The sequence below is a fragment of the Trachypithecus francoisi genome, unplaced genomic scaffold (assembly GCF_009764315.1).
Source record: "Trachypithecus francoisi isolate TF-2019V2 unplaced genomic scaffold, Tfra_2.0 Lachesis_group3, whole genome shotgun sequence".
Taxonomy (NCBI): Eukaryota; Metazoa; Chordata; class Mammalia; order Primates; family Cercopithecidae; genus Trachypithecus; species Trachypithecus francoisi.
In genome coordinates this window covers 81,868,107-81,879,476 of record NW_022681468.1, presented here as the reverse complement: position 1 = coordinate 81,879,476, position 11,370 = coordinate 81,868,107, and the positions used below count along the sequence as shown (strand labels likewise).

Here is an 11,370-nt window from a genome sequence, read left to right as displayed (position 1 = left end):
TACTCCACATCTTATGGACTCTTGGGGTCCCAGTTCACTCGCTGCCTTCAATAAATGGAAGGTCTAGATGACTTCTAAAATCTCCATGGCTGAAATGAAAGTCTTCTGTGGGCGGGGGCCTGGTCTGTCTTGCTCTCTCTTCTATCCCGAAGCCAAGAATGGTGCCTGGTACAGAGCACGCTGTTAGATTTATTTGTTGAGAGAAGGAATTGACAATTTCTTTTCTTTCTTTTTTTTTTTTTGAGATGGAGTCTCACACTGTCGCCCAGGCTGGAGTGCAGTGGCGTGATCTCCGCTCACTGCAACCTCTGCCTCCCAGGTTCAAGCGATTCTCCTGCCTCAGCCTCCCAAATAGCTGGGATTAGAGAAATGCTCCATCATGCCCGGCTAACTTTTGTATTTTTATTAGAGACAGGGTTTCACCGTGTTGGCCAGGCCGGTCTCGAACTCCTGACCTCGTGATCCACCTGCGTTGGCCTCCCAAAGTGCTGGGATTATAGGCGTGAGCCACCATGCCCAACCAGGAATTGACAATTTCAGTGGTTATGTATTGCTTGGTGCGCGCTCTCTCTCTCTCTATATATATATAAAATGTCATTTAATTCTCAAAGTGGTGGAGTCAGATTTGCAAGACAGTTTATGAGTTTGAAGTCCATGCTTTCCTCATAGTATCTTGAGACTTTAGGAGACAATACCATCATGCAAGGTTTTGTTCCAATAGTGGTTTTGTTTGTTTTTTGTTTTTTTGAGACTGGGTCTCACTCTGTTGCTCAGGCTGGAGTGCAGTAGCGTGATCACACTCACCAAATCCTCCTACCTTAGCCTCCCAAGTAGCTGGGACCACAGGTGCATTCCACCACACCCAGCTAATTTTTTAAAAATCGTTTTGTAGAGATGGGGTATCCCTATGTTGCCCAGGCTGGTCTCAAACTTCTGGGCTCAAGCAATCCACCTTCCTCAACCTCCCAAAGGACTGAGATTACAGGTGTAAACTACTATGCCCAGCCCCATTGGTGACTTTAATGATAGCTGTGCAAGGCTAGAGGTGGTCCTGAGGCGCATCTTCTTTTTATATCACATAGGCAACTGCCTTTGCCCCTCACCAGCCTCAGGGGATAACAGGAATTTAGGCTGGTAAGTGGAAGAGGGTGAACAGGTGCTGAGGAAATCTGATCACTGTGATCTTAATTAGCTGCCACAGCAAATGGTGGCATTTAGGTACACAGTTCCAAAGGTTCTATACCAGTCACGTACTGATAAGCCAGCCCTCTCTCTAAAAGAAAGCCTTGATTGGTAGCATTTGTGGACTTCCATGGGACATGTACGGTCGCCATGGCTGATTCAAGACACCACATGAAGTCACTGAATGAGGACTTAGAAGAGATGCGCATCAGCAGCTCTCACAAGCCGGTGAGTCACTCCACTCACTACTGGAACGGTAACCGGGGACGGTCTCCAGAAAGCCACAGGAAGAGTTCTGCCAACCTCATGGGCAGCCTGGGGAAGCCTCAGCTCTCACTCTGAAGATTTTGAATAAGTAAAATGATTTATGCTTCTCTGATTTATGGCAGCCATCCTATCACTTTGGATGGTTATCTAGGCTGTTGGGTGGAAGGATCCCTCAAAATAGCCCTTGGCTCCTCTTAGGAACATACCCCATTGCCTTGCTTCAGGCTAGGACAGCCTCCTGCATAGGCAAGGCAGCTCTATAGGGCTCATGCAATTAGTTCTGCAGAAAGCAATTCAGGCAGTACCATCCTGAGAGGAAGGATGAGAGTTGTCGGTGTCATAGCTATTCCTCTGTCCCTCACTTGGATTCAGGCAGTACCTTCTCCCCAAGTTCCAGGAAATCATAAACACCAAGGAATCTACCTTTGCTGGACTGGGCCTCAGTCAGAGATCAGGCCCAGCTAGAAGGTAGTAGGCATCTCTGAAGAGATGGTGGAATGGGGGTGGAAAACCAGTGTGACTGGATGTGCCTGCTTCCAGCTGTGGAGTGACTCTGCTCCTCAGCTGGGGCATGGGAAATAGGTCTTGCAGGGCAGAGCAGGAACAGGTCTGGAGGAAAGGGGTCTTGTCCTGGGGCAGAACCCCTTGAGAAGCTTCACATTTATACATCTTTGAGTCCTTCTACCAAATAGGTAACGTGTTGCCGAGCACAGAATCAGCAGCCAAAAACATATTGAAAGAGAAATGAGACTTTTATTAGCTCCCAGGGCATTTTTCAATACTAAGGCAAAAAGTAAAAAGAAGGACAAGGAAAACCAAGGCACAAAGAAAGGACCTAGGCAGACCCCAGAACTCACCACGGACACACAGCAGCGTCCTTCTTTTCATATCAAGGGTATGGGTAGGCAAGAAAGGCTGCTGTTTCATTGAGATAGGACCAACCACCAAGCCCAAATGAGAAGACAAGTGGAGATGTGGTGTCAGACCAGGAGGGTTAGAACTTGCTAGTGTAGAGGGCAATAATCCACTTGGGCACACGGAGGAAGGAGGGCAAGTAGGAGGCCAGCCAGCCCACGCCGGACACGTGTGAGAGAACAGAGCTCAAAGACAAATAGTCTTGGACAGGGCGGCCTGGGAACAACAGGAGTAGGAGGATTAGATTCTCATTTCCCACTCCTCAGATACCCTCACCTTGGCTGGAGAGACCGAGGGAGGAGTGGGCAGGGAACAGAGGGAATAACAGTCAAGGCTGGCTGCTGTGCCAGGGTCCTCACCATCCACATCCCGAAGGCCATAGCGTCGAGCAAGGTCACAGGATGGTAGCACCTTACCACTCAGGCTCAGGATATTGGGATCTGCGGGCACAGAGACAGGTGGAGATGGCAGGCAGGGGAGCGTGCAGATGACAAGGTTTGGGCCCAGTTGGACAGGGCACTGCTGAGACAGACTCAGGAGCCCTGGAAAACTCTTTCTTTCTGTTCCTAGGAAGGCTCTTGGGCCTTGGACTTTTTCCACACTTCCCAGGAGCCCACTCCTAAGGTTCCCAGACCTCAAACTGGGAATGCTGACCCCTTGGGCCTCAAAACACAGAGAAAAGAATGACATGTTCCTCAATCAACTCCCGAGCCAGATCTGGGCACTGGATGCTACCACCCTACACATCCTCCATGCCCTTTCTTATTACCAGCTGCCCCCAAACTTCACCTGTTGCCAAAGCCACCACACATTTGCCACTCAATTCTGTGGTTTCTGCAGATGAGAAGACTGATTTGAACTGAAAAACAGGGGCAGAGAAGTGAAGGGTTAATTTCCAAGAGCACTGCCCAAGTCTCCCAGTTTCAACTTCTGTTCCAGGAGAGAGACCAAAGACCAAAGAGGCCAAAGACCTCAAGCAGGGCCTGTAGGATCCAAAGTATTGGCAGGTGCCAGAGCCACTCCTCCCCATATCCAGGTGAGCCCTGTTCCCTGGCACCAGGATCTGCTGTCTTTGCTAAGTGGAAGGATCTGGTAGTGCCAAATAGTGTTTGGACCTTCTAAGCTAGCTGGTGTGGGGGTGGAGTGCATGGGCTTTGGAGCTAGACAGCCTTTCCATTTAGGACATATGTGACCTTCAACAAGTTTTTGCCGGGCGCGGTGGCTCACACCTGTAATCCCAGCACTTTGGGAGGCCGAGGCAGGTCGATCACGAGGTCAGGGGTTCGAGACCAGCCTGACCAACATGGTGAAACCCTGTCTCTACTAAAAATACAAAAATTAGCTGGGCGTGGTGGCGGGCGCCTGTAATGCCAGCTACTCAGGAGGCTGAGGCAGGAAAATTGCTTGAACCCAGGAGGTGGAGGTTGCAGTGAGCTGAGATCGCACCACTTGCACTCCAGCCTGGGCAACAGAGTGAGACTCTGTCTCAAAAAAAAAAAACCAAAACAACAACAACAACAACAACAACAAAACCAAGTTTCTAAACCTCTCTGGGTTTCAGTTTTGCCATCCGTAGAATGGAGCTGGTATCTCCCTTACAGGATTAAAGGAAATAATGTGTGTCCCATGCTCAGCCCTGCACCTGCCACAGTAAGCACTTGGTGAATAGGAGTATCGGCTCTTGTTATTGTCTTGTTATTGAGGATGGAGAGGCTGACTCCCCTGTGTTCTCTGCTTCCTTCGCTCTCCCCTTGCCAACCTGCTTAAACACAGGATCATTCAGGACCTCCTCTTTTGTCATATGCTCCTTCAGCAGTTCTGTCTGCACAATTCCTGGCCACAGAGACACATAGCTGACCCCATGGCGCCGCAGCTCGTGGGCACAGTCAGCAGCCAGCTTGTCACACTGTGGAGAGGTGGAAGGCAAGGTAAGAGCCACCTAGTCACGTCACTTTCCTGCCCTGCCCTCTCTGCTTCTACTGTGAATGCTCCACCAACCCTGCCCTTCCCAGGAGCCCCAAGGTTTCAGCTGCCCACCCTCCCCAGTGTGATACCTACTCTAGCCAACCGAGAGGAGCACAAGCAAAGGAACTGTCCATGGATGAGGCAGAGGAGGAGCTGAGAGGAGCCAGCCTTACCATTCTGACCACTGGGGACTGTACCTTCTGAGCTATAAGTACCATCACTGTCTTTTACCTCCTCAGCTCCTATGCCACTGGGTCCTCACCGCAGCTTTGCCCACACCATAGGGGACGTTGAACATATACTGCAGGCTTCCAGGGGAGGAGATGACCACGATGAGCCCCCGGCCAGCTGGTACCATCAGCCGTGCCCCATACACAGAGCAAAAGTAGTGGCCTCTAGAAGGTGCGGCAAGGGAAGATGGAATGAACCATGTTAGTGCTGGCCTGGGTGCCACAGCCTCCGGCAGCTTCCCCTGCCTTCTGGTGGTGGTTGTCCACTAGGAAGGCTACATAGGGCAGGGTAGCAACCTGAGGAATTAGGGGCTTGAGGCCATATTCTGAGAGGAAAACTGGTCAAAATAACCACTGACAGGCCTGGGCATGGTGGCTCACGCCTGTAATCCCAGCATTTTGGGAGGCTGAGGTGGGAAGATCACAAGGTCAGGAGATTGAGACCATCCTGGCTAACACAGTGAAACCCGGTCTCTACTAAAAATGCAAAAAAATAAGCCAGGCGTGGTGGCAGGCGCCTGTAGTCCCAGTTACTGGGGAGGCTGAGGCAGGAGAATGGCATGAACCCGGGAGGCGGAGCTTGCAGTGAGCCGAGATCATGCCACCACTGGACTCCAGCCTGGGCGACAGAGTGAGACTCCGCTTCAAAAAAAAAAAAAAAAAAACCACTGAAACAGATGAGAAACAGCAATCTTTAGAAGATGAAATGGAAAGCAAGAGCCCTGTCACGATAACAATTACAAACAAAATTGCTCAGGGGGAGAAAATTTAAGAAATATATAGTGTCTACATGGAAAAACTATAAAACCATGACAGAATAAGTACAGACAAAATCTTTCAAAGCTAAGAACTGACATGTAAATCATCATTTCTATGTAAATCAATCCATAGATTCAGTCATATTGGATTATATCTCAATAAGACCTTTTGGAGAAATTGATAAAATAATCTAAAGCTCAATGAGAATAATAAACATGTGAGAACAGCCAGAAAAGCTGGGCACAGTGGCTCACGCCTGCAATCCCAGCACTTTGGGAGGCCAGCGGGGCAGATCACTTGAGCTTAGGAGTTTGAGACCAGACTGGCCAACATGGTGAAACCCCATCTATACTAAAAATACAAAAATTAGCCAGGTGTGGTGATACGTGCCTGTAGTCCCAGCTACTCGGGAGCCTGAGGCAGGAGGATCTCTTGAGCCCAGGAGGCGGAGGTTGTGGTAAGCTGAGATTGTGCCACTGCACTCCAACCTGGATGACAGAGTGAGAGTGTCTCAAAAAAAAAAAAAAAAAAAAGAGAAAGGGAACAGCCAGGAAAATTGTGAAAAAAGGATTAATGTCTTGTGGGTGGGGGGATTGCTTTCCCTACCCCTGTTGTCACCCATATGAAAATGCACAGGGGCCAGGCATGCTGGCTTATGTCTATAATCCCAGCATTTTGGGAGACTGAGATGGGAGGATTGCTTGAGGTCAGGAGTTTGAGACCAGCCTGGCCAGCACAGCAAGACCCCATCTCTAAAAAATAAAATAAAATAAATTAAAATGTACAAGACATAATAGTTAAAAGAATGCAGTACAAGTGTAACAATAGACTGATAAGACAATGAAACAAAACAGTGAATAATTAGATACAAGTATATGTGAGAATGCAGTGTATTACAAAAGGAACCTGTCAAGTCAGTGGGGAAAGATGGATCATTTGGGACAACTGACCAGTTATTTGAGTTGGGGGAATTGGGTCTCTGTCTCATTTATTATTTTAAAATTAAGCCTAAAAGAATCAAATATTTAAATATAAAAAATAAAAGCACAGAAGTACTGAAAGAAACATGATCAAATGTGTTTATAAACTTAAGGTGGGGAAGGCTTTTCTTAGCACCACACCCAGATAGAAACTAAAAAAGACTGACAGATTTGACTTCTTAAAATTAAGACGCACACACACATACACATACAAATACAAAGATACATGTATATTTCTGTATATACAAAGAGCAGGGCAGGACTGAGTGTGGTGGCTCATGCCTATAATCCCAACACTTTGGGAGGCTGAGGCCAGCAAGAGATGAGGGTGTGGAAGGCACCTCTCTTTGGAGGCTATGGCCATGAACACTGGCCAATTTCCAGCTCTTAGGGTGTTCCTTTCTTGCCTTTGGCCTGACCATCCTTCTCTGTCCTAATGATCTTCCTTCCACTTTGGAAATCACAATTGCATTCTAATCCTGCTTTCTTGGGATTGTCACCAGAGTACCAAAATTGGAGCAGTGGGTGTTCTTACCTGCTTTAGTCACATATTTGCCGATAATCTGGTGGTTACTCCCACAGGTGACTGATCACATTCATCAGGCATGGCTTGATTACATGAGAGCGTAACATCATTCCAACAGTAACAGAGGCATAACTGGTGCACATTACGCTAGGTGAATTCTAAATGCTGTGTTTCATCTGACTCCTGGGCTAGATGACCCGGTGTGACCCAATGATATCCCTGCTCTCCCAACTCTGACCCGTGAGTGCTCTTGCCTGTGGGTATGGAGTGAGGATGTGGAGACTAAAGAGCATTGGTGTTCTCTCCTTCTTCTTAAGCTTCTCCTGGTCTAAAACAAAACAATTTCTCCCTCTAGCCATTTTGAAAGTATAGACTACAGGCTGTGTGCATTACTGAGAGGAGCAGGCTTTCTCCCTTCTGGGTATTTCATTTGGATGGGCAGAGAGTGAGGCAAGAGAGAGGCCAAGGGCTTGTTCTGATGAAAATTACTGACAAAAACAAGGCAAGAGTTGACATTCTCATGAACAGACTCACCTGGATGGAACTTCTCTAGAGGTAAGTGGGACAAATGGAACAGAAGGGAGAAGAAAGAGATGGGGGAGGCCAGAGGGAAAAGGAGAGGGCATGTAAGGAAAGGCCTGGCTGTTGAGCTGGCTAAGTGAGTGAGGGCACACGGGCCCTGGCAGTGGAGCACCCACCTGAGTCCAACGTTGTTGATATCATCCCACATGGAGGCAGGGGTTTCCCAGAATGCCTTATTCCTGGTGTTCAGGATCGTCTGGAAGGCACAGGGAGGGTGATGAATGATCTGAAGGCTGGGAGGTGTGAGGGGCTAGGTAATGGAAGGGACAATGAGTGGGGATGAAGATGCAGGGGTCAGAGGGGGAGGTCAGAAATGTGGAGCTGGGACCAAAGTTCAAAGGGTACCTGGACTCCTGCATAAGCGTTGTTGACCAGCACATCCAGACGCCCTTGCTGTTCCCGAGCCACTTGCTCAAACAGGCTTCGCACTTCACTCTCCTGGCTTGAATCGCACACCACAGGCACACATCGGCCCCCGAGGGATTGTGCCTGGAGTAGGACAGGGGATATGAGCTTACATTCACACACGGGTGTAAGTCATGACAAAACTCCCTCAACCAAAAGTGGACTTGAGCATTGAGAAGACAATCCTAGGAGAGCCAGCTGCAGAGGCAACATGGCAGGCAACGCTGCCCTCTGGTGTCTGTTTGAGTAGTTTCAGGAATGATAGGCCTCCCCCACCCCAGAACAAGGTGAACTGCAAAGTAAGTTTTAATAATCTACAAACATTTACTGAGGCCCACCATGTGGTGTGGAGTGAGGATGTAGAGACTAAAGAGCATTGGTGTTCACTCCTTCTTCTTAATGTACTTCTCAAAGTACAATGCAAGGCATTGTACTTTGCAAGTAGAGGGTAAGAACAAGTGAGGCATGGAGTCTGTTCTTGAGAAATGAGTAAGCAACCTTTTCCTTTTTGTGGTCTTTTCCATCTCTCATGCCCTTAGCTCCCACCCTTCACCACTCACCTAGAACCTCTACTCAGTCCCAGCTCTCTTACCCTTACTCCACCAATGCTCCTGCTTGGTAACTGAAAAAACCAAAGCTATCAGCCATGAATGATTTCTACTTCCTGTTCTGTCTCACTCTCTACAAATGCCCACAAACCTCCAACTGCAGAGGAAGAAGAGTCCCTTATCCAAGAACAATCCTCCTATTCTCCAAATTTATGGATCTTCCCCTATTACCCTCCTTGCCTGAACTACTACAATGCCTCCCAACTACTCACCTGACCTCTAGTCTGTCTGCCTCAAATTAATTCTTCATAATCCAGCCAGTACGAACCATCTAAAACACAAACCCTGTTCAAAATCTCCTAACTGGATCTCCATCTCTTAGAGAATGAAGCCTGAGTTCTCATCTAGGGTCTTCCAAGACCTACTCTTTCCTCTCCAGCCTCTCACTCACTACTCTTCCCTTGCATTATCTCGACATCTACTCTTTCACACACTGTCCCTATGCTTATGGAGCTCCCTCTGTTGGAAAGGTTTTCCTAACTTCCTTTACCTAACTCTTACCTTTCAAAACTCAGTTCAAGAACCACCTACCTCCTCCAGGATGCTTTCCCAAACCACTTTCCCTAGCCACTCTCCTGTGTCATCCGGATGCTCCCCAACACGCCTAGAGTATTCTGTGCGTATCTCCCTCTTACAATTTACCATATTCACATTACATTGAAATGACTGTTTTCTGTACTTCATTTCCTGTTGGACTCTATCTTCATTTTTAATTTTAATGTTTTTTTTTAGAGACAGGATCTCACTGTCACCCAGGCTGGAGTGCAGTGGTGCAATCATAGCTCACTGCAACCTCGAACTCCTGGGCTCAAACGATCCTCTTGCCTCAGCTTCCCAAGTAGGTGGTACTACAGGTGCAGACCACCGTGCCCAGCTAATTATTCAAAAAATATTTTTTGTAGAGACTGGGTCTAGCTGTGTTGCCCAGACTGGTCTCCAAAAGGCTGCACATGTTCTTAATCTTCCTTCAGAAGCACAGAAGGCCCCAGCTCGGGAATGTAAGCCAGCTGATTTTGAAGTCCCTGAAACCTTTTTAAATTGCCTTCAGGACCTGACCTCCTCCTTTCTGAAGGACATTGCAGGTAAGTGATCTTGCTGCCTTGGCCTCCCAAAGGGCTGGGACTCCAGGCATGAGCCACTGTACTCCACCATGGACTGAATCTTTGAAGAGCAGAAATTAGATCTTATTAGTCTTGATAACTTCCGTGCTTTACCCAATGCCTAGCAAATCATGGATACTCAAATATTTATTTAACTGAAGTCTAGTAAATAAGCAAAAAATGTACAGTTCAATAAAGTCTTGCCTAAAATAGAGGAAAACACGTCCACAACCCTTTAGTTACAATTCCAAAAATCTCTGCTCTCAAACACAAAGTTCTTTTTTTTTTTTTTTTTTTTGAGACGGAGTCTTGCTCTGTCGCCCAGGCTGGAGTGCAGTGGCTGGCTCTCAGCTCACTGCAAGCTCCGCCTCCCGGGTTCACGCCATTCTCCTGTCTCAGCCTCCCGAGTAGCTGGGACTACAGGCGCCCGCCTCGTCGCCCGGCTAGTTTTTTGTATTTTTTAGTAGAGACGGGGTTTCACCGTATTAGCCAGGATGGTCTCGATCTCCTGACCTCGTGATCCGCCCGTCTCGGCCTCCCAAAGTGCTGGGATTACAGGCTTGAGCCACCGCGCCCGGCCTTTTTTTTTTTTAAGACAGTGTCTCCCTCTGTCGTTTAGACTGGAGTGCAGTGGCGTGATCATGGCTCAACTCCTAGGCTCAAGCTATCCTCCTGCCTCAGCCTCCAGAGTAGCTGCTGGGACTATAGGCACATGCCATCATGCCTGGCTCAAACAAAGTTTTTTCATAAAACTCACTGGGCAGCAAAATTCTACCTTACCTGAAGTTATTTACGGGGTTTTAAATTTCCACTTTGAATAAATATTCACATCTTGTTGAGTAGTATTATAGTTTCAGGTAAGGGATTAGGAAAGGGAGCGGTTAAGTGGAAGGGCTCTCTTGGGTGGTTTCTGCAACTGTGGTCCCAGAGGAAGCACTCACCTCCTGAGCAGCAACGCGAAGGGTGTCTAGATGGCGGCCAGTGATGTAAACTGTGGCACCTGCTTTGCAGAGCTGCAAGGCAATGCCACGGCCAATACCCCTGGAGGCACCAGTCACCACACACACTTTGCCCTTCATGGGAGCTGCCATGACTCACAGGCAAAGGAGGAAGGTCTGTGGAAGCAAAGACTTGCTCTGAGGGAAGCCTGGAGACTGTGTGTGTGTGGGGCGGGGGTCAGGGGGAGGGGGGAGCCTCACTAGGGGTGAGAGGAGGAGCCAAGGTAAGAATCCTCTGAGGGGAGAGGAGTCAGAGGCGGACAACTGGGTGCAGCCCTAAGGGTAAGGGAGTCAGAGGCGGACAACTGAGTGTGGGCCTGAAGACAAGGCTGACTGTCTTTTGGGACGCCCAGAGAGTGAAGAAGGGGCTGAGTGGGACTGTCCAGAGGTGGACAACTACTACGACCCTCTGAGTGTGGCTGCCTGGATGGGGGAATCTGGCGCGGCAGCCCCTCGGGGCGCGTCCAAGCAGAGCCCTGGGCTATCTGGAGCTCCGGTCCCCGGCCTGACCCAGTCCAGCTGAGCCAGAGGCGCAGCTTCCGGGCCGGGGATGAGCGGGAAGCCTGGAGATCCGAAACCCTAAATGTGAGGCACGTGTGCCGCTTACCTGCTACCTGCGCTGCCGCTGAGGTCCTCGCGCTGACTAGCTCGCCAGACACGTATAGTTCGAGAACTTTAATTCCGGCCGTAGGGGCGGAACGAAGTGACTACGACTGGGGCAAATTGCGGGGCTGCGGTGGAAGCCTGGGTTCTGGCCCAGATTGAGCTGGCGACGTGGAGGTAGTGTTCAAGGACTGATTCTACAGTAGGACCCGGGACGATTCTGTGCTGGGATCGAAGGGCGGAGTCCTGG

At 49.0% G+C, this 11,370-nt stretch overlaps 1 protein-coding gene across 1 annotated transcript; it reads right to left on the bottom strand.

The window, feature by feature from the left end:
• Positions 1–2,182: 2,182 nt before the first annotated feature.
• On the bottom strand, positions 2,183–11,347 carry DHRS1 (dehydrogenase/reductase 1). Its single transcript, XM_033188407.1, has 9 exons — positions 11,125–11,347; positions 10,461–10,634; positions 7,752–7,895; positions 7,523–7,602; positions 4,592–4,724; positions 4,124–4,270; positions 3,154–3,223; positions 2,724–2,804; positions 2,183–2,580 (listed from the first exon to the last, which is right to left on the bottom strand). Exons 2-9 carry the CDS (start codon positions 10,608–10,610, stop codon positions 2,444–2,446), a joined length of 942 nt encoding a protein of 313 aa, XP_033044298.1. The 5' UTR covers positions 10,611–10,634; positions 11,125–11,347; the 3' UTR covers positions 2,183–2,443.
• Positions 11,348–11,370: the final 23 nt, after the last annotated feature.